Source organism: Typopeltis vanoorti, chromosome 5, assembly GCF_054136105.1.
Source record: "Typopeltis vanoorti isolate ZY-2024b chromosome 5, IOZ_Tvanoo_1.0, whole genome shotgun sequence".
Classification (NCBI taxonomy): Eukaryota; Metazoa; Arthropoda; class Arachnida; order Uropygi; family Thelyphonidae; genus Typopeltis; species Typopeltis vanoorti.
The window spans coordinates 166833713-166856955 of record NC_143553.1 but is presented as its reverse complement, the minus strand read 5'-3'; the positions used below and the strand labels follow the sequence as shown (position 1 = coordinate 166856955).

Below are 23243 nucleotides of genomic sequence, written 5' to 3'. Positions count from 1 at the left end.
AGCAAAACGACCCAGAGGAAGACCAAGATATAAGTAGATTGATATGGTACAAAGTGCCTTAGACGATAGAAATATAAGATCTGATAATGTTGCAGTCTTGACAAGTAACAGACTGATTTGGAGGAAAATTGTACATAGGAAGTTAGTAATGATGTAATTTTTTCATGTTGTACTATCATATCCTGTACACCCCTTGAGGGTACATGGCAGGAATTTGATGGTGATGCGAAAAAAGTATTCTAGGAGATATCAAATTTATGACTGGATGGTGTAGACCGCCCACATTATGCAGTATTCACCAGAGGGAGATAAAATTCTGTCTATTCTTGCTATGAAGGTTTTTTAAATAATTCCATCCTCTTAATTTAATGTTGTCTTATAGTCAATTGCAGGGATGAGTGGAGAGCAATCCCAGGCAGAGAAGGCCAACTCAAGGCAGTTAACCCAGATGGAGCTAACCACCTGGTATCAGTGATCTTTGCACTTTAGTTTTAGTTGGTCTTTTGGTTGTTCGTCTATATGAGATTGGTGAAAAGGGAAAACTGATTGCCTTTGCTATGTGATGATATAAAAGAGCTGTGGCCTTTTCTCTATCTCTAACTCTATCTATCTGTCTTTTCTTTCTCCTAATACTACAGGCTCTCTTGCACCTGTATACTAGCTACTCTAGGCCTATGATGAGCAACCTTTACTTTTTTTCACCTCAATAAAGGCCAAAATTGGTCTGGGTAGTGACCCTTCCCATAATGTATAGCATTATGCATGTCCAAAAGGATGTGTGTTTTGCATTATGGGATACTAAGGCAAGTGATGTGAAGTCATTAGCTTCTATAGAGTTGTCCTAGTCCTGAAAATATTTCAGATGCTTCACTTGGATAAAGGATTAAACCAAGTATATAATTTCTTGTTATCTTTAATTTAAACCCCATAATGTGTAAGCCTTTCCTTCAGACTTTCATATATGTTTGAAACTTTTCATGAGAAATTATTTGAATTTCAAAAATACCTGACTTGCATGGCAGATGAGCCTATTCATCAGTGTTTTGCTAAGTTCTTTTAATTGAAAATTATAAGAATTGTTAGAAACAAAGGATCACGATCTTCATGTTGTCTTTTAAACTAATGTAACAACATTTGAAAGTGTAGGCAAAACAGTATGATGAACAGAATTGATTCTTCTCTCAACATATACTTTATCAGTTGTAAGGAGTTCACAGTTATTGTCAAATAGGGAGTTAGCAATTCTTTAATTCTGAGAAACATTGATATTATTAAATTTTTTATTATTTTAAAAGACCATAACTGCAAATATTTTAAGCCTGATATTAACTGCAATGGATAAAATTGTAAAAGATATTTTAAACTTGATATTAAAATAGTTTTTATTAATGTGCAGTATTTATTTTAAATGATTCTTTGATTGCAAATTGGTTGTTAATAAAAATTATTGCTTTTTTTTAACAAGCATACCAGGAGTATTAAGTCCTGCAGTGTAGGTGATATTTGTTTTTGTTTATCATTGCATGTTTTTGAGCTCATTTGTTGAATTACAGTAATCTCCCATTTATCTTTCTCCAATAATTGGGAACATCAGCCAACTCATAGCAGCTAATCACTCAGCTAACTATAAACAAGTCAATTTCTTGGTGCAGTGAGATAAATTGGAGATCACTGTATATAGTTTTGTCACAGCTCTTCATATAATTTCTACTTAAAAATTAAATTCTTTAATATTTTATCTAGTTTGTAATAATCGTTTTTTAAAAGAGAAATTATGTACAAATAGTACAAACTAGTAAATTATAGATTATTGTAAATGTTTTACAGTAACTTGTTATATTAGCTTGTTATGTTAGCTAACCAAGGCCATACTTTTCTAGAAATGGGCAGTGGCTCCCTCATTGTTTGGAGGTCTCAGTTAGAGCCTTGTGTGCTTGTGCATAAGTATGGCCCTGCAGTTACCTTTAATTTTTGATTTCTTAATTGTATAAATCTCATTAAAATTATTTAGTTGCCATGTTATAGGTTGTAATTTGGCATTCAAGAATCCCCCCCCCCCTTCCCCAGTGTAGAGGTAATTGTGAATTGGTAAAGCATTCTATTAAACATACTAAATTATGCAAATATTTTGGTTTAAGTATCTTAAATCATCATCATCATTGTAACAAATAGAATGGGGAAAATCAAACAGCAATTAATGAATATAGGCATGTGGAGAAGAGTATTTTTTCATGTGCAGTCATGAGGAAGCCAGGTAAATATAATACTGTTAGGATCCAAAATAATGTGTGTATAACTGCATATATATTAAAAGAAAAAAAAATGTTGATTACTAATAACAATTTGCCAAATTTTAGGCATAGATAATCTATCACTGAGGTTAGAGCACTGGAGAAGGACCTCAGCACTTTCTTTTATTAAACGTACTAAATCATGCAAATATTTTGGCATCATTGTAACAAATAGATTAGGCAAAATTAAACAGCAACAATGTTGGCACGAGGAGAAGGGTATTTGTTCATGTGCAGTCACAAGGAAGCCAGGTAAATATAATACTCTTAGGATCCAAAATAATCTGCATATACAGTGGAACCTCAGTTATCGAACTTAATTCGTTCCCGAAGGCTATTCGGAAACCGAATTGTTCGAAAACTGAAACCATTTTCCCATAAGAATTAATGTAAAATGGATTAATCCGTTCTCAAACTCTAGGTGATTGTTTATTTAAACCTTTACAACAGTACTTAATGCATAAGATCGTGTACAAACATAATGAAAATGCATAAAATCTTACATAAAAAGAATAAACACAATAAATAGATAAAATAAAAACGAAAATTTAACTTCACTTTAACTATACATACGGAGGAGAGTTGATGGCGTAAGTGGAAGGAGGTGAGTAAGGAGAGTCCCCTTCCATAAAAACATCAGGTTACTGTCCTTCTGGGTTTTTTTTCTCTTTCTCTTTTCTGTCTCTTGGCACCACTCGACTCTACTTGAGACACACTGGGCTTCTGTCTCACTAAAAACCTGTCCAATGACATTTGTTTTTGCCTGCATTTTAAAATGTTTCTGAAGTGAGACATGGCACTGTCATTGAAATGGTTTGTGAATGAGGTTTGCTATAGCTTTGTGAGGGTGATATCTTGCCACAAAGCTTTGCACCTCACCCCATTTCACACACATTTCTTTGATCAAAGAACTAGGAATCCCTTCCTCTGTGTCTGAAGACATTTCCTCCACCTCCGTCTTTTGCTGCTCCTTCTGATGGTGTTCCAGTTCTTCCGTGCTGGACAATGAGCAGGAGCATTGTCCATCACAAGAAGGCATCTAATTGTCAAAATTTTTTCTTCAAGGTATTTTCTCACACTTGGGGCAAAGACTTCATGGAGCCACTCAATAAACAATTGCCTGGTTACCCAAGCCTTCCACATAACAGACAATTTACTTTTCATCATGTTATTTTTCTTAAACACCCTTGGATTCTCAGAGTGGTACACAAGCAATGGCTTGACCTTGAAGTCCCCACTTGCGTTTCCATATAGCAAAAGAGTCAGCCTGTCCTTCATTAGCTTGTGTCCTGGCAATGCTTTTTCCTCTTGAGTGATGTAGGTCCTCTTTGGCAATTTTTTCCAAAATAGGCCAGTTTCATCACTATTGAACACTTTTTGGGTAAGAAAACCCTCAGCCTTTACATAGTCACTAAATTCTTGCACATATTTCTCAGTTCGAACTTGATTTTTTTTAGGGATTTTTTTTTTTTTTTTTCATGATGTTCTATGTAATAGTTTACATGAATTGGAGGAACTCACTGCAATACCTTCTATTTTTCTGTAAAGCTTAAATAGGTCCACAATGTCTGATTTAATGGTCAGTTTTGAAATTACCTCACTCTTCACCAAAGTCCCTCTAAATGATACTGTAGAACTGTTATCTTTTGAAATTTCTTAGATATTGTGGACTTATTTAAGTTTGTTGTGAACTAGATATTTCAGCTGAATTGGAAAGCTTTACGGACAAATAGAAGGTATTGAGATGAAACTCCCTGGTTTCCTCAACTCTTTCAAACTTGGAACATCTTGAAGAGAAAATCTATACTTTTAATTCGGAACCTTCTCATTAGCTTTGCTACATGGATGATGTTTTTGCAGTCAGGAATTGTCTTCCTACAAAAAATAGCCTTCATCACAGAATCAGATTTACCTTAGAAATAGAATCAAAATGGAACTGTATCCTTTCTTGATATCTTTCTAAAGAGAGAAATGGATGGACCTCCTCAATAAACTCGTGTACCTTTTGGACACAGGCCATGGAAAAATTGAGAGAAACCCGTGTGTTAACTCTTCATATTTCTAAGACAATTGATCTTGTCTGGCATCAAAGCCTTCTTGATAAGCTGTTATCTTATGGTCTCGCTCCTGCCCTTTGATTGGATTGCCATTAATTGAATGTCATGATGAAATGGCTTCCTCTCATCAGATTTCTTTATTGGTGCTGAAGTATTGCAGAGTTCACTACTTTTACCCACACTCTTCCTCTTCCATCAATGATCCTCTTTCTCAGAATTCAAATCCTATTCATAGTTTTTCTGATGCCTGTACTCTCCATTCCTCTTCTTAATTTGAAAAACCTCTATATTATCCAAATAATTGAAGCTTCAAGATCTTTCATAACCAATGTCTTAAATCTCCTCATCGTTCTCAAGTATGTATGGGGGGGGGGGTTGGACTTTCAGTACAGAGGGCAATCTGCCAAATAGTGACTCTCTCCAGTTACTTTCTCATAGGTACTATTTTTGCATTATTTATAGCTACTTTCATTAACACTGTTGCTCCACTAAACTGGTCAGTATCATCTCTCTCTGGTCTTCTCTAATCATGTAAAAACTAGAGCAGCCACTGGTCAACAGTATACAGTCCAACTTTTAATCACACCTTTCCTCCTTTACATCAATGATCCTCTATCTCTGAATTAAATTCCTATTCATAGTTTTTCTGATGTAACTCCAAACATATTGAACCAACATCTTCTCTTGTTCCACCTACCTCTGTTCTATGAAGCAGAAGGAGAACAAAAAAAGTAGCTCAAATAGAAGTGGTATATAAAAGATCTGTGTGTGTGTGTGTGTGTGTTCCTCTATAGTGGTATCAGTGCTTACAAATTTCCAGTACTGTCAGTTGAATCAAATAAGCATTTCTCTTTGGTATGCCTAGCTATATGAACAGTACATGGTTCATTCTTTAGCCTTTTTTGAAATGATAGTAAAGCATAACTAAAGATAGAAAGTCTTATGAAGAATGTGTTGCAGGAACTCCACAAGTATCACTAAGAAAGAATCAAAGAATAGATCGATCACTAGATCCTTCTTATACTAGAAAAGCAAGTCAGATCACCATCAGGACTTTCCCAGATATAATACAACTATGAACTTCAAAAATTTTAATTGAATGTATATTATGCATTCACATTAACACTGAAATTTTAGATTTGTATTGATACAATCAATAGTGTGGTTTTATATGGCAACAGCACTATCTCTTGAGGAACACCAATCATTACATCCCAGCTTATTGTGACTATTGGAACTTTTCCTGCATGTGTTATGCAGTCTCCTTTTAAGTCATCATCAAATTCCTGCCATGTACCCTCAAGGGGTGTACAGGATATGACAGTACTACATGAAAAAATTACATCATTACTAACTTCCTCTTCCTATCTACAATTTTCCTCCAAATCAGTCTGTTACTTGTCAAGACTCCAACATTATCAGATCTTATATTTCTATCATCTAAGGCACTTTGTACCGTATCAATCCACCTATATCTTGGTCTTCCTCTGGGTCGTTTTCATGCCAACCTGGCAGAGAACACTTGTTTTGCTAATCTTTCCTCTCCCATTCTATTTAAGTGACCATACCATCTGAGATTAGCTCTGCTAACGCATTCCTGGATGCTGACAATGTCAAGTTCTTTCCTAATATCCTCATTTTTAATATGATATTGCCATTGATGCCATCTGTTCACGCCTCTAATCTTTCTCAGGACTCTCATATCTGCGGTCTCTAGTCTTTGGTCAAGTGTTTTACTTCTGACCCAGCTCTCAGATCCATAAGTTAAAATTGGTTTGTACATAGCTAATTTAGTGTTCCGACTAATTTCTTTCTTATTCCATATGAATTTATTCAATTGACTTCCCACCATACCAGCTTTGCTGATTCTGTTGTCTATTTCTATATTTAGTTTACCATCTTCAGTAAAAATTTTGCCTAAGTAGCTGAAATATTTTATTTGTTCCACAGGTTCTCCATTCACAACACAGTTGACATTTTCAATGATTCTGCCTATTTTCATTGTCTTTGTCTTTTTATTGCTGACCTTCATACCATATCTATTACAACAGCTATTCAATTTAGTCAGAGAATCTTGCAGACTTGTAGCGGATTTATTTAGAAGTATAACATCATCCGCATAAAGCAAAGAGCTGACATTAACATCTCCAATTTTGATATCAGGTTTAATACCACATTCCTTCATAATGTGATCCATATAGATAATGAATAACAGAGGGGATAATGTACATCCTTGTCTCACACCAGATTTAACATTAAACCATCTTCCTGTACTTCCTTCAATTCTAACTGCTGACTCACAACTCAAATAAAGACTAAGTATTGCTTGATATAATGCTCCATTGACACCATATAACTGCAGCGTATTGAATAGCTTCTCTCTTGGCACCTTGTCATATGCCTTTTCCAAATCGACAAAACTTAAATACAGATCTTTGTTATATTCCCATGCTTTCTCGACTATTTGTCGTAAAGTGAAGATCTGATCCTGACAGCCTCTATTTGGCCTGAATCCAGCTTGTTCTTCACCAAGCTTTTCTTCCACAATTCTTCTCAACCGTTTCTCAAGTATACTTGCATAGATCTTGCCAGGAACACTCAGTAGGGAAATACCTCTGTAATTCTCACATTCAGTTTTATTTCCCTTTTTATATATGGGTACTATGAGAGCTCTACTCCAATCATCAGGAATTCGTCCCTCTGTCCAGGCTTTCTGAACTATGCAGTGCAGCCACTGTAAGACTATTATACCACCATACTTCAGCATTTCTGGTAGAATATCATCTACTCCTGCTGCCTTTCCACATTTCAAGCCTTTGATGGCTTTTTTCTACTTCAAGTATGGATATGTATTCCTGACTGCATGCCTGGTCAGTGTTTTTTATCACTGTGCTGTCATCACTGCTTGTTTCATTTAGCAGTTTTTCAAAGTAATTACTCCATACTTCAAGGATATCTTTTTCTCCTGTTTTCATTTCACCTTTATCATCTCTAATTCCTTTTACAGCACTCTTTCCTCCATTCCTAAGCTTCTTCAACAACCTCCAGAATATTTTGCCACCTTCTTGATATTTATTTTCTATATTCTTGCCAAAGTCCTCCCATGACTTTTGTTTAGCTAGTTTTACACACTGTTTAGCTTTCTTACATTTGTCTCTGTATTCTGTAAGAGTAAAAGCTGACTTATTTGCCAGGAACTTTTGATATGCTTTCTTCTTTTCCTTCACTGCCTCTTTAACTTCCTGTGTCCACCAGGGAGTTCTGATTTTTTTATCCTTGCACACAACCTCACCACATGCCTCTGGCAGAATCAATCACTGTTTCCTTCAGAGTTTGCCACTGAATCTCCAAGGTTTGATTCCTGTTCTCAAACTCTTTCATTTTCTTTTCAATAATATTTCTGTATTTTAGTCTACAGTTCACATCTGAGAGCTGCTCAACTTTTATTCGCTTTAAAACTTTCTTACATATTATTCTTTTCAATATGAAATTCAATTTTACCCTGCTCAAGACTAAATAGTGATCACTTCCAATTTCAAATCCTCAGTACACTCTGGTGTCCTGCACCAGGGAGAAAACATCACTATCAACAATAACATAGTCAATGAGACTTTTCTTATTCCTAGCCTCTTCTCTCCATGTGAATTTGTGCACATTTTTATGTTGGAACATGGTGTTAGTAATAACCAGTCCATCTCCTGAGCAGAAATCCAACAGATATTTGCCATTATTATTAGCTTTGCTCTTTTCTCCAAATTTTCCCAAAATATTTTTGTATGTCTCACAATCATTTCCTACTCTACTATTTAGATCCCCAACAAGGACCAAGTTTTCCTTTTTCATTGTCAGTTGCTTTTTCTAAAGCCTCAAAAAATTCCTCCACTTCTACCTTAGTAGAACCTTCTGTGGGACCATAGGCACAAATAAGTCTCATTGTCCAGTTCCCCATTCTCATATTTGCCCATATTACTCTACTTGAGACTGACTGCCATTCAAGAAGATTAGCCTCGTATTTTGTGTTGAATACTATGGCTACTCCTTCTTTTCCTTGATTGTCATTGCCTGAATATAACATTTTGTATTTATTGCTCAGAAAGATCTCACCTGTTTTTGTCTTTTTTGTTTCAGTCACCCCTATTATGTCGATCTGGTACTTATCTAATTCCTCAGCTAGCTCCATTTCTTTGCCATTCAGGCTTCTTACGTTGATAGTACCGATCTTTAACTCTGGTGATGTTGAGTTGGGGTTTGTTTTCAGATTTGTTCCAGTAGCTGACTTTTCGCTGTTCGCCCTGGTTCCCTGGCGAAAACAACGGGGGCCTTGTTTAACCGGGCAACGCCCCAGCCGGCATGAAATTTTGTCATGTTGTACCATCATTCTATATTTTGGTTTAACCAATAAGAATACAATTTGGTCGGCTAAATCCCAAATTTCCAGCCCATCCTCGTCCGTTCAGTATCAAAGTAGATACCCAACAGGGTGCACCACGAGAAGGTGAGGATTGGACATTAGGTCAGAAGCCCTGGTTGGTTCTCCGCATTCCTTTAAAGGCTATGTGGAGGTCTCCTCTCAGTTATACATCTTTGACCCTTAAGCACCCCCTCCTTTTAAGTATATATAGTAAGTCTTTTTTTCCAATATGTAGCCTCTTCCAGCAAAGTCAACCCCCACCTACCTATGGTATGGCCTATTTCCATGACAATGACCAACTAACTGATGTTAAAACCTTTTTATTCCTGATACATCTGGCATGAAAAGACATGAATTGCAATCCCTTGAGCCTGCAGAATACCTGAATATTTTCAAAACTGTCAGTTCAGGTTTCAGTCATGTGAACTTACATTCAGCATTCTTACACTAACTTACCTTGAGGATATCTGCATACATGCTTACATATATTCTCTCCTCCTTTTGCACTAACTTTCTTTAATTCCACTTTTCCATTCTCTCTCTCTGAACAGTTCCTCACAGAAGCTAATTCTAGATCCATTCAGGTACAGGCCACCAGTCAGTCCTTGCTGTCATAGCCCTTTCCATTTATTCCTGTCATGTCACAGCAGCAGACTCATACTCTTTACTCTCTCACAAAAGAAGACTTTTGTTGACTTCTTCCAATAATTTCTGTGATGTCCTGTCTCTAAACCTAATTTAATGATAGTTTTAACTTTAGAATTACTGCCAAATGACATATGTGATCTTAACATTTGTGTTTATCATATGTAGACATACACATTTTTTGTGCAATAACTTTTTCTTTTGTTAGGTATCAAAAAACAAGTCAGACTATTAAAACTGCTGGTGAAAAAACAACTACAGCACTGGGGAATTTAGGTGCTAGTGTTTCTAAAAAAATAGGAGAAGTGAAGTAAGTTTTGCAAGTTAACTGATTTGTTTTAAATAATTATAACTTATCATTTCTTATATTTTGTTAAATGCTTCTCATGTATATATGATAAATATGACAAATTTATAACTGCATATTTATAATTAATCTATTGTTGGCGTGCCACTTTAGCGAATAGAGACCTGGATTTGAATCACCTAACAGTGTTCCAAGCATTTTCCACCTTAGTCTTCAACATTTCACATCTCTTGCATTTTCAAAATATATTCATATCATTGATTATTCAAGCATGAATTTTGGAATGCCCTTATTCACAAATGATCTACATTTCATAAGAACTTAGTGAATTGTTTTAGTATTCTATATCATTAGATGCTATCACTTCTATATGCAAGAGACTGTAAGGATAATAGTAGCAAATAAATACTACTTAAATTAAGGGGATATTAAATCCCACATAGTTTTAAAACCGAATAAGAAACTCAAAGATTGGAATCAGAGAGTTTCTTGCCGAATATAGTAAACTATAAAGTATCGGCGACACTAGCGTTAGCCAATGCAAGTGATCCTAGTACATGGTACAATACCGGACGCCTCGTTGCAAAGGTGGGGGAAGTTCAGATCGCTATTCTTAGGTATTTTCCATAATGTAAAAACACATTTCCTAGGAAATGTATGCTGTTATTACATTATGGAGGGAGGTCACTACCCAGACCGGTTTCAGCCTTTTTTGAGGCTTCATCAGTGAGTAGCTAGACCTAATACCAAAGTGTATAGCGAAAAGAACTTATGTACTCTGCGAACGAGTTTTCCAAACAGGTGCAACCATTAAGTTACTTAAGTATAAAGAGCTAATAAGCTTCATTTCGGCAATGAAAACATTACTTAAATTAAGGGGATATTAAATCCCACATAGTTTTAAAACCGAATAAGAAACTCAAAGATTGGAATCAGAGAGTTTCTTGCCGAATATAGTAAACTATAAAGTATCGGCGACACTAGTGTTAGCCAATGCAAGTGATCCTAGTACGTGGTACAATACCGGACGACTCGTTGCAACTGGACGACTGATGAAGCCTCAAAAAAGGCTGAAACCGGTCTGGGTAGTGACCTCCCTCCATAATGTAATAACAGCATACATTTCCTAGGAAATGTGTTTTTACATTATGGAAAATACCTAAGAATAGCGATCTGAACTTCCCCCACCTTTGCAACGAGGCGTCCGGTATTGTACCATGTACTAGGATCACTTGCATTGGCTAACGCTAGTGTCGCCGATACTTTATAGTTTACTATATTCGGCAAGAAACTCTCTGATTCCAATCTTTGAGTTTCTTATTCGGTTTTAAAACTATGTGGGATTTAATATCCCCTTAATTTAAGTAATGTTTTCATTGCCGAAATGAAGCTTATTAGCTCTTTATTTATACTTAAGCAAATAAATACTTTTTTTGGGGGGGTGCAGTTAAGAGAAGTATTCAGTTGATATTTTTCATAAATAGTTGCAGGTTGTAGTCTTGGGGGGGAATACTTTGTTGGTAAAGCTATTCCACAAAAGTGAGATAGATGAATGAAAGATGACTGAGAATAGTTGGATGTTAGACAGCTGTTGCTCATGTTGCTAAAGTTTAACAGAAAAGGTGGGGGGGGGCATGGTGAATGCTAGTTCTGCTGAATAGTGCTCATGAAAATATCTGTAGAAGTTTGGAAATTAGCAATCCGTGAGACAGTGGCTGAAAAGAGTCTGAGAGAGGAGTAATTAATAATCCAAACTGCTATTTCTTCTGAACAGTATCAAGAATTTTTAGAGAGGTTTTAGGTGCACCACCCCCAAATGTTGATAGCATTATTCCAAGGTCAGGTGGATTTGAGATTTGTACATAGTAACATGAGAGATGAAATGTAATGTCTCAAGCAAAAGAGAATGTCTAGTTTTCTGAAAGGTGAGAATGCTATAGAAGTAATTATCTCATGAAAGGTTAGGAGAAAGAGTCAGTCTGAGAAGAGAGATGTGATCTTGACTGTTAAGTTGAGCATTGTCAAAGGTAAGCAGGGATGAACTAAAGTCTTTTCTTGTGAGGAAAAAAAGACAAAACTGTGATGACCAGGTTATTATTGCCTGCAGGATGGTGGAGATGATGTAGATGATCTTGAAGCTTGAGTTGTCTGAGCACTAATCACTTTTTCTTTGGTCTGTTAAGTGCAGCAGCTGCTTGGCATTCCTTTTCAGTGGAACCACAAACACACCAAACCTACTTCTTCTCTTCCTCTTTTATTCCATCTACTTCTGTCCTCTGTTTAAAAATAATCATAATTTACAATTATTTCTCTATGTTAATATATTATTAGTTTTGGTTTCATAATGTGTATATCAGCACTTGCGATGTGCCCATTATTGATATTATTATTGTCAAAATGAAATATAAAGCATTTGAAAATTGATGTACTTACTGGATTTTGATAGTTGTGTTACTTTCAATTTTTTTTTTTATTGTAATTTAAAATTGGTAAGTGTTGAGATATTTGTGTTTTGTAAAGACATTCTCGTTACACTAACTGTGTCAGCCATTATACGCAACTTCTCGCTTGCCATTTACATGGGGTGCACATGCTCACAGAGGAGATTATGTGTGATTGACAGCTGACAGAGAGAGCATTCAGTATCTGGGTAACGAGGAAAATGAGAGAGCTAATGAAAGTTTAAGAATGCAGACCGGAGAGATTTTGTTCTTGGGAAGTTTTTAAGCTTTACATCGGAAAAATATTAATAGATGATTCCGAAAAGGAATTGTAGAACTATGAGACCATCAACAAGTATTTAGTAAATAAAATAAGATATTGCAGTCCACGTTCTAATTTGAATGTTCGAGGAAACACTGAATGGAAAGTTTCATGTTCTGTCTTACGGACACCGGATTACTATGGAAAAAGCAATTGGTGAAATTTGAAACTGTAAAGTGGCTTAACATGAAGAGCTCAACTTAGATATGTTGTTTATGAAGTAGTATAGTATTGGCATGGCAAACCTATGCTGTCTGTGCCAGAGGTGGCATGTGATAAAATTTTGCTGACTTGTCAACGACTTACAGGTGATATCATTTTATATACTTATAAATTATTCACATTTTTTTTTAATCGTTACAATATGTGCAAGTTAAATTTTGTTTTACATGAAAGAAACTAACCAACAAATACATAGCCCACTGTAGGAACAAGGTCCAGCAGCTGAAACTACAGCTGAATTTAAGAACCTCTATAATGACATGATAAAAAAACAACTGTGTTTAGTCGCCAAAACTTTTCCATCACTGATATAAAAACTCTTCATTATTTAAAAGCTTATTAGTTATCTCAAGTTTATGATCTTTAATATTTTTAGCATACAAAACGTCACCAGCTGCAACTTTGCCAAAACATCTAAACATATGATATTAAGAGTAACATGGTAATCGTATCTGTCATATCTGTTGGGCCTTCTTACTACAGTGGGCTGTGAACAAATACAATTTTTCCTCATGGCAGTCGACACGTAAATATCTCATGCTTAGGATTCCCAGACTCTTCCCTTCTCTGAATCAAATTATCAGAATGAAGCAGCAGAGAGTTCCAAATTTGGTGGACCGAAAAGTATGGCATGTTAACAAAGACAAAGCAGTATATGTTTTATGTTTCGGGACAGTTGTATGCAGAACATCGTCAGTAAAACAGCATTATGAGATAAACCATAAATTGCTCCTTGAGAAAAGAAAGCAAGGACAGACAGAAAGAATTTGTTGTTCGGGCAATTAAAAATAGAAATATTCAGTCAACAACCATAATGAAAATTATCAGCAGTCATTCAAATATAACTATTACTAGTTTTTTTGCCTCAGATGTAAACTTTTAGTGATGGGGAATATGTAAAAGAAGCATGGTTAAAATATGCACCAGTTCTCTTTGAAGATTTTGAAAACAAGGAAAAAATTATTCAAAGAATAAAAGATATGCCTTTTTGGCTAGAAGCATGGTGAAAATAGAATCTTGGAAATGGCTAAAAATATAACTCATCAGCAAAAAATAGATATAAAATATTCTGGTTTAATTTCTCTTTGTCTTGATGAGAGTACTGACATAACTGGATCAGCTTGTTTTAGCAATTTTTATTCATCATTTTGTTGGGAATAATATCAAAGAATTGATCAATTTAACATCATTAGCAACAACAACAAAAGGAATAGATATTTGCAACTCAGTTGTAAATGCACTTGCTGAAAGAGAAATAGATCTTTCCAAATTTGTATCAGTAACTACTGGTGGTGCTTGCAGTATGACTGGAAAGGAAAATGGTTTTGTCAGTTTATTTACCGAACATATTGGATATTCAGTTCTGGGTTTTCATTGCATTATACATCAGCAGGTTTTATGTGCAAAAGCTAGTTTCAACCCACTGGAAGATATTATTAGCCTTGTAACAAAATTGGTCAGTTTTATATCTGCACATGCTTTAAATAAATGAAAATTTCTAGAATTATTAAATGAGGTAAACTCAGTGTACAATGGTGCAAGGTGTTAACAAGACAATTATTGTCATGTTTTATTTAATCTAAGCATTCGAAGCTAAATTACAAATTTTCACAATGATGTCGTTATTTCCAATACCTTCAAATATTTTCCAAATACAAAAAAATTCCTTGCAGATATAGAATCTCACGAAAAAAACAGATCAAGTTATATTGACATGAAGTTTCTTCAAGATTTATGCAGTTTAGGCACTTTGCATCAAAATTTATTTTACATCCAGATACAAGCAGATAAACTCAATTAATCGATTTTCAATCCAGTTCTATATTAAAACAAAAAATTTTCAATTTGAGAAATGACTTGGAAATAATTGAAAACGATCTATTATTGGGCATAATTAAAAAGAATGAAGAAGAGGAAATAATGAGAACTTGGAATGCCATTCCCAAAACCTTTAGTTGTTTAAAAAAACTAACAACGGCTATATTATCAATTTTCTCCCCTACATATGCTTGTGAGTCATTATTTTCCGATATGAATTTTATAATAGAATGACTGATGAATCTAGTTTGGCGTGTATATTACTAAAAAGTGACAAAACAAACCTCGATATAAAGCATTTGTCATCCAATGTACAACAGCAAAAATCTCATTAATAAGTAACTGATATTGATTTGTATACAACAATGTGTATGTCAAGTTATGAGTTTATTTTTTTGATGTTTTTTCTGTGTTAATTTTTGTATTAATTTTTTCCCCAATTAAAAACTGCCCACATCAGCAACTTGATAAATATTATTTGTAAATTTTTGGCATGTGCACATAAAAAGGTTCGCCACCACTGAAGTAGTAGAAGAAAAAATTGTGCGTCAAATAGAACTAAAGAGGTAAGAATCCATTTTCAGTTCTCACCTCCACCTCACAACACAGAGCACTGATGTGCTTATAAATTCTTATACCTGTGTGTGTGTGTGTAAAATAAATGAGTGGATTGTGCTGCTATCAGCAAAACTGGATTTAAGGTCAGTGAGAGCAGGTATGCATATTAGGAATAGGGCGAGTGAAATAATAGAACCCTGAGGAACACTTGCATTCTTAGGAACATTGAAGATGGAAATAACACCTTCCAACATAGTAAGTGACCCGAGAGAAAACTGGTAATTCAATTGCAAAGGAACAAAATGCAAACCATAAGATGACAATTTGCTGAGAAGGCCTTGGTGGCAAACCTTATTACATGTGTTTGAAATGTCAAGTGCAGTAGTAGCACAGATTTCTCCAAACCTTTCCATGACATGTATCTGGAGGTGAGTGATGTAAGTGACTAGATCTGTTGTGGCTCCTGATTGGTGATATTGATGGTCATTGATTAGCTGATAATAAATTAAAGGAGGTGAAGATAATCGATAGTTTGAAGGTGGACACTTTTTGAATTGACTCTATAGTGGAAGTCAGCTGAGTATAACCTAGTGTATAGGTGATAAAGTACGGTTGATATCCAGGTGGAAGGTCACAGGAGGCATGAAATGCAGTGTTTGGAGATGATTTACTTTGGTCATCTGTCCTGGTGTATGAAAAGAATTATGTTAGAAAATAAGTTTATCCTTTTGTGATTTTGCAATTTTCATAATGCAAATGATTTTGCAATTTTCTAATTCTCTTACACTTGAAAATTCTGATATTAGCAGACTTTTAAATGTTGCATAGCTGCCAGTGTCTCTCAGTAAAGGAGATGTGTTTAAGAATATTTTGGCTTTGCACAATAATTTACTACAAAGTATAATCAACAAATTAAAATCTGACCATTTTCCCAAATCTCTAATTTTTTCTGCATATTTAAAAAATGTTTCTACACTTTCACTACTATCTCCTGAGAAAGAAGGTATTACTAAAGTTGGATTAATTAACCTAAAAAAATTCCTCATCTTTAATTGAAGAAACTTCATTACTAGAATTGCTATCTCCTGTAGCCATTTTACTTGAGTCAAGATTTACTTTCTGGGGTCTAAAATAAAGTTAAGTCATAACCAATCCTATCCTGTTGATCTGTGGCATTGTTAATAAAAAGATATTTCTTTAAAGAGGAGATTTTTAATTAATATTATTTAATCCTTTTATTAATCCTACTGGCTGCCAATGTTTAAATATCGGATTTTTATTTATTTTATTTAATCTCTTTTCTAACAATTTTTTTTTTTTTTATTTCCAAGTGTACCTATATATTATATTGGTACACTCGGAAATAAAAAAAAAAAAATTGTTAGAAAAGAGATTAAAACTAACTCAAGACCAAAATACAAAATAAACACATTTAATAAAACAAAAACAATATATATACACACTTCAACCAATATTACATAACTAACTACAAATTTAATAGAATCCAAGGCCTTTTAAAAAATAAACTTACAATTAAAACTAGACTAAACATTTTGTTTTCACAATGACAAAATGTTCATAGCCAGTTTCTTTCTCTGTCGAGGCCCTTTTCCAAAGATATATGACTTTATTCATTTTCACAGGATCCTTTCCCATCACTCATGTGGCACACATTAATTCTTCCTAACTCAATTCTGTCTCTTTTTAGTAGAAATAATAGTTAGATCCGGCGTCCTTAATACAGATGAAACTTCTTAATCAGTTTTCTCAAACATTCCTTTAGTACTTAAATAGCAACTTCTTTTATTCACTAATGCTTATTGACAGTCTTAACTCTCCCACTTTAAAAAATTCACAGTTCTACGATTCCCTTTTCAGAATCTACTATAAATCTTCCAATTAGCGTTTCCTCAAATATTCCTTTGAAAACGATCTATAGCAATATTTTCTTTTATTTATCAATACTTATTCCACTTTGATACTTCATAGTTCCATGATTCCTTTTTTGGAATATACTATTAATTTTCTTCCGACTGTCGCATAAAAAAACTCAATTTCCCCCGAATATAAATATCTGCCGGCCTGTGTTCTTATTTCCTGCCGAACGCTATCTTGTTTATACCCGTTACTCTGATACCGAATGCTGTTTTTGTCAGCTGTCAATCACACATCAAACTTCTCGGCAAGCATGCGCACTCCATGAAAGTGGCAAGCGAGAAACTAAATATAATGGGCTGACATATTGTCTCCGTTAGCGACAAGAGAATGTCTTCAAAAAACACAACTTAATGTTTTAAACTACAATAAAATTGTTTAAAGTAACACAACTATTCAAATCTGGTAAGCACATAAATTTTTAACTGCTTTATATATCACTTTGACAAAATAATTTCAATAACGGGCACATCGCAAGTGCTGACAATGCGTGTTATGAAACCAAAACTAATAAACATACTAACATAAACAATTCGTAAAAATATTCAGAATTTAAAATTATTATTTTTACAGCATCATTTAAAGGATACTAGTTTTCTTATTACTTTTTTACCAATGTTTTATTTCTCTTAGGAAAAAAAATGTTTTATGTAGTTCTAATAATCTGAAAATGTTTAGATTTCCAAGTAGAAATTTAAACATTCCAAAACATTTAATATTCTAATTAATTATTATTTTTTTTTAACATTTTCATTTCATTTATTGAGTTATCATTTGCATATCATTACATTACATCTCATTCATTTAAATTTTCTTGTCATTTTGAAAGAAAATTGTAAAACAGTGATCCTATGTATAACCCAAGAGCGTGAGCTCATCTGGGATACAAGAAGTGTAACAATTGCACAGCATAAATTAGTACACAAAATATTGACAATATATTGAGAGAATAGTGTGTGTGTGTGTGTGTGTGTGTGTGTGTATACACTAATCATATGTATTTAATTGCATAAGCTGAAATTCTTACTTTCAGAAATTCTCCAACATTCAAGTCTTTGGAGGAAAAAGTTGGTTCTGCTTATACCAATGTGAAAGTATGTTACATTTCTGTAATTATATATTATTACTTGATATCTATCTGATAAATATTAATCAGTATGCATAACAATTTTATGTTAAAAGAAGGATTCAAATTTTTTTTCTGAATTATAGCATTTTAATTTAGCACTTAGTAAAATTATAATTGAGAAACATTATTCAACAAAACATAAGCCAATAATGTTCTGTGGTCTTGATCTATCGCACTGCAAGCAGCTCATTTCTACAATATTAGGCCTAATCCTTGGAGACTAATTCAAATTCCTCAACATTAACATGCATTCATGTGTGAGATGGCACACATGAATGCATGTTAATTCAGGTGACACAAATTCAGATAGCACTATATCTGAATTTGTGCATACTAGATAAGAGAGAAGCTCCATCTCTGGCCAGTTGATTTCCCCTCCCCCCCCCTTGCATATGGAGTTTTTTCATATTAATCCTAGCACAGTAGAAATGACAGAGCTTAGAATATATTAACATAGTGCATGGACTAGAGGGGGAAAGAGAGACATTAGCTTTTTTTTTTTTGTTTTTTAAATATCCAGAGATTTTAGTCCGTGAGGTGAGGAAGGTTGTTCTAGAAGATAGAGATTGATGGAACAAAGTAAGTGTTTACTACTTTGGTTCTTTTTGCATGGATTTATTCTTGAACTCTGAATAAGTGTTGTTCATGCACTACCACTCACATTTTTGATTGGCTTAGGGGGAATGAAGGATACTATTTCACTGAAAGTGAAAGAACAGTTTGGGTATCTCCCTCTCTCTCTGTGCATGTGTGTGATGATCATCATTTAACACAATTGCCCTCTTTTGCATAAACGTTTTTGGTGTACCACTCTTCTAATGCAAGAACAGCATTCCAAGATTGGATGGATTTCAGATTTGTACTGGGTTAGCAGTATATCATTAAAAAGTATTATTATGAGTTGGAAAGAAATGTGAAGCTATTGGAAACTTGGAATTGTCCAAATGTTTGGTTTTGCTTTGGTATTCAGCCACTTCAGCATGTTTTTCAGGTTATTTGGCTTTGGCCAAATCAGAAGAAAGATTTGGTATTCAGCTAGACAATAAAAAAATTCCTGTTTCATGCGACATAATCGGGAAAAGCCTCCCCTTATTTTGTGTGACCATTTACATTGAAAGGTTTCCCAAGGCCAATGAGTAAACTTATTCTACATTAGAATTTCTCAGAAATTTCTTTCGTTACTAGCCACAAGCTAGTAACGAAAGCCTTGGAAGTTTTTTTCAGAATTTGGAAATATTTATGAAATCAGATGAATGTTGCTCCAAAAAATGCTGAAAAATTAATTTTCCTATATCATAATTTATTGTGAATTCATTTTGATTATTAAATCCATAATTCTCTATATTTCACAATTTAAAATATATTCCATTAATGTTTTTGCTGTTTGAAGAAATAAGTGCAATATTCATTGTGAAGAATTTATGGAGACAAAACCACATATGGGGGTGCTTAAGGGTCAAAGCTGTATAACTGAGAGGAGACCTCCACATAGCCTTTAAAGGAATGCAGAGAACCGCCCAGGGCTTCTGACCTAATGTCCAATCCTCACCTTCTCGTGGTGCACCCTGTTGGGTATCTACTTGGATACTGAACGGATGAGGATGGGCTGGAAATTTGGGATTTAGCCGACCAAATTGTATTCTTATTGGTTAAACCAAAATATAGAATGATGGTACAACATGACAAAATTTCATGCCGGCTGGGGCATCGCCCGGTTAAACAAGGCCCCCGTTGTTTTCGCCAGGGAATCAGGGCGAACAGCGAAAAGTCAGCTACTGGAACAAATCTGAAAATAAACCCCAACTCAACATCACCAGAGTTAAAGATCGGTACTATCAACGTAAGAAGCCTGAATGGCAAAGAAATGGAGCTAGCTGAGGAATTAGATAAGTACCAGATCGACATAATAGGGGTGACTGAAACAAAAAAGACAAAAACTGGTGAGATCTTTCTGAGCAATAAATACAAAATGTTATATTCAGGCAATGACAATCAAGGAAAAGAAGGAGTAGCCATAGTATTCAACACAAAATACGAGGCTAATCTTCTTGAATGGCAGTCAGTCTCAAGTAGAGTAATGTGGGTAAATATGAGAATGGGGAACTGGACAATGAGACTTATTTGTGCCTATGGTCCCACAGAAGGTTCTACTAAGGTAGAAGTGGAGGAATTTTTTGAGGCTTTAGAAAAAGCAACTGACACAATGAAAAATGAAAAGTTGGTCCTTCTTGGGGATCTAAATAGCAGAGTAGGAAATGATTGTGAGACATACAAAAATATTTTGGGAAAATTTGGAGAAAAGAGCAAAGCTAATGATAATAATGGCAAATATCTGTTGGATTTCTGCTCAGGACATGGACTGGTTATTACTAACACCATGTTCCAACATAAAAATGTGCACAAATTCACATGGAGAGAAGAGGCTAGGAATAAGAAAAGTCTCATTGACTATGTTATTGTTGATAGTGATGTTTTCTCCCTGGTGCAGGACACCAGAGTGTACAGAGGATTTGAAATTGGAAGTGATCACTATTTAGTCTTGAGCAGGATAAAATTGAATTTCATATTGAAAAGAAGAACATGTAAGAACGTTTTAAAGCGAATAAAAGTTGAGTAGCTCTCAGATGTGAATTGTAGGCTAAAATACACAAAGATTATTGAAGAAAAAATGAAAGAATTTGAGAACAGGAATCAAACCTTGGAGATTCAGTGGCAAACTCTGAAGAAAACATTGATTGATTCTGCCAGAGAGGCATGTGGTGAGGTTATCTGTAAGGATAAAAAAATCAGAACTCCCTGGTGGACACAGGAAGTTAAAGAGGCAGTGAAGGAAAAGAAGAAAGCATACCAAAAGTTCCTGTCAAATAAGTCAGCTTGTGCTCTTAGAGAATATAGAGACAAATGCAAGAATGCTAAGCACTGTGCAAAACTAGCTAAACAAAAGTATGGGAGGACTTTGGCAAGAATATAGAAAATAAATATCAAGAAGGTGGCAAAATATTCTGGAGGTTGTTGAAGAAGCTTAAGAATGGAGAAAAGAGTGCTGTAAAAGGAATTAGAGATGATAAAGGTGACATGAAAACTGGAGAAAAAGATATTCTTGAAGTATGGAGTAATTACTTTGAAAAACTGCTAAATGAAACAAGCAGTGATGACAGCACAGTGGTAAAAAAACACTGACCAGGCATGCAGTCAGAAATACATATCCATACTAGAAGTAGAAAAAGCCATCAAAGGCTTGAAATGTGGAAAGGCAGCAGGAGTAGATGATATTCGACCAGAAATGCTGAAGTATGGTGGTATAAGAGTCTTACAGTGGCTGCACTGCATAGTTCAGAAAGCCTGGACAGAGGGACAAATTCCCGATGACTGGAGTAGAGCTCTCATAGTACCCATATATAAAAAAGGAAATAAAACTGCATTAGAATTACAGAGGTATTTCCCTACTGAGTGTTCCTGGCAAGATCTATGCAAGTATACTTGAGAAACGGTTGAGAAGAATTGTGGAAGAAAAGCTTGGTGAAGAACAAGCTGGATTCAGGCCAAATAGAGGCTGTCAGGATCAGATCTTCACTTTACGACAAATAGTCGAGAAAGCATGGGAATATAACAAACATCTGTATTTAAGTTTTGTTGATCTGGAAAAGGCATATGACAAGGTGCCAAGAGAGAAGCTATTCAATACGCTGCAGTTATATGGTGTGAGTGGGGCATTATATCAAGCAATACTTAGTCTTTATTTGAGTTGTAAGTCAGCAGTTAGAATTGAAGGAAGTACAGGAAGATGGTTTAATGTTAAATCTGGTGTGAGACAAGGATGTACATTATCCCCTCTGTTATTCATTATCTATATGGATCACATTATGAAGGAAAGTGGTATTAAACATGATATCAAAATTGGAGATGTTAATGTCAGCTCTTTGCTTTATGCAGATGATGTTATACTTCTAAATAAATCTGCTACAAGTCTGCAAGATTCTCTGACTAAATTGAATAGCTGTTGTAATTGATGTGGTATGAAGGTCAGCAATAAAAAGACAAAGACAATGAAAATAGGCAGAATCATTGAAAATGTCAACTGTGTTGTGAATGGAGAACCTGTGGAACAAGTAAAACATTTCAGCTATTTAGGCACGATTTTTAGTGAAGATGGTAATTTAAATGTAGAAATAGACAACAGAATAAGCAAAGCTGGTATGGTGGGAAGTCATTTGAATAAATTCATATGGAATAAGAGAGAAATTAGTCGGAACACTAAATTAGCTGTGTACAAGACAGTGTTCAAACCAGTTTTAACTTATGGATCTGAGAGCTGGGTCAGAAGTAAAACACTTGACCAAAGACTAGAGACCACAGATATGAGAGTCCTGAGAAAGATTATAGGCGTGAACAGATGGCATCAATGGCAATATCATATTAAAAACGAGGATATTAGGAAAGAACTTGACATTGTCAGCATCCAGGAATGTGTTAGCAGAGCTAATCTCAGGTGGTATGGTCACTTAAACAGAATGGGCGAGGAAAGATTAGCAAAACAAGTGTTCTCTGCCAGGTTGGCAGCAAAACGACCTAGAGGAAGGCCAAGTTATAGGTGGATTGATACTGTACAAAGTGCTTTAGATGATAGAAATATAAGATCTGATAATGTTGGAGTCTTGACAAGTAACAGACTGATTTGGAGGAAAACTGTAGATAGGAAATTAATAATGATGTAATTTTTTCATGTAGTACTATCATATCCTGTACACCCCTTGAGGGTACATGGCAGGAATTTGATGATGATGATGATGAAAACCACATATCTGGAGTAATTACTTTACTTCTAATCATGAAAATGCTAGATGTTTTGACTTCTGTATTGAGGTCATCATCAGGAAAATATACAAATGCACAGTATAAAAACTACATGACACTACACAAAAATAAGATAATTCTAAATGATTTGTTAATCATTTCCCCCTAGCCTGATCAGTGATCAGGCTGGGGAGGGGAGTGGGGTATCTGAAAAGTTCTGATAAACACCTAGAACAAAATGATATCAAAGCAACTGATATTATTATTACATGACACCTCCTCCAGGGAGTCCAAAGACTCATCGAGGGAGGGC

At 34.8% G+C, this 23243-nt stretch overlaps 1 protein-coding gene across 2 annotated transcripts in view; it reads left to right on the top strand.

Moving 5' to 3' along the window:
* Window positions 1-23243, top strand: part of LOC150107038 (tumor protein D52-like) — a 127383-nt gene that overhangs the window by 83905 nt on the left and 20235 nt on the right. Inside the window, exons 4-6 of one of the 2 annotated variants that reach the window (XM_090393392.1) lie at window positions 1466-1492; window positions 9613-9714; window positions 18041-18101. In XM_090393392.1, the coding sequence (XP_090249518.1) occupies window positions 1466-1492; window positions 9613-9714; window positions 18041-18101 (190 nt within the window). The remainder of the gene's footprint in view (window positions 1-1465; window positions 1493-9612; window positions 9715-18040; window positions 18102-23243) is intronic. The other variant, XM_090393393.1, reaches the window with a different exon arrangement.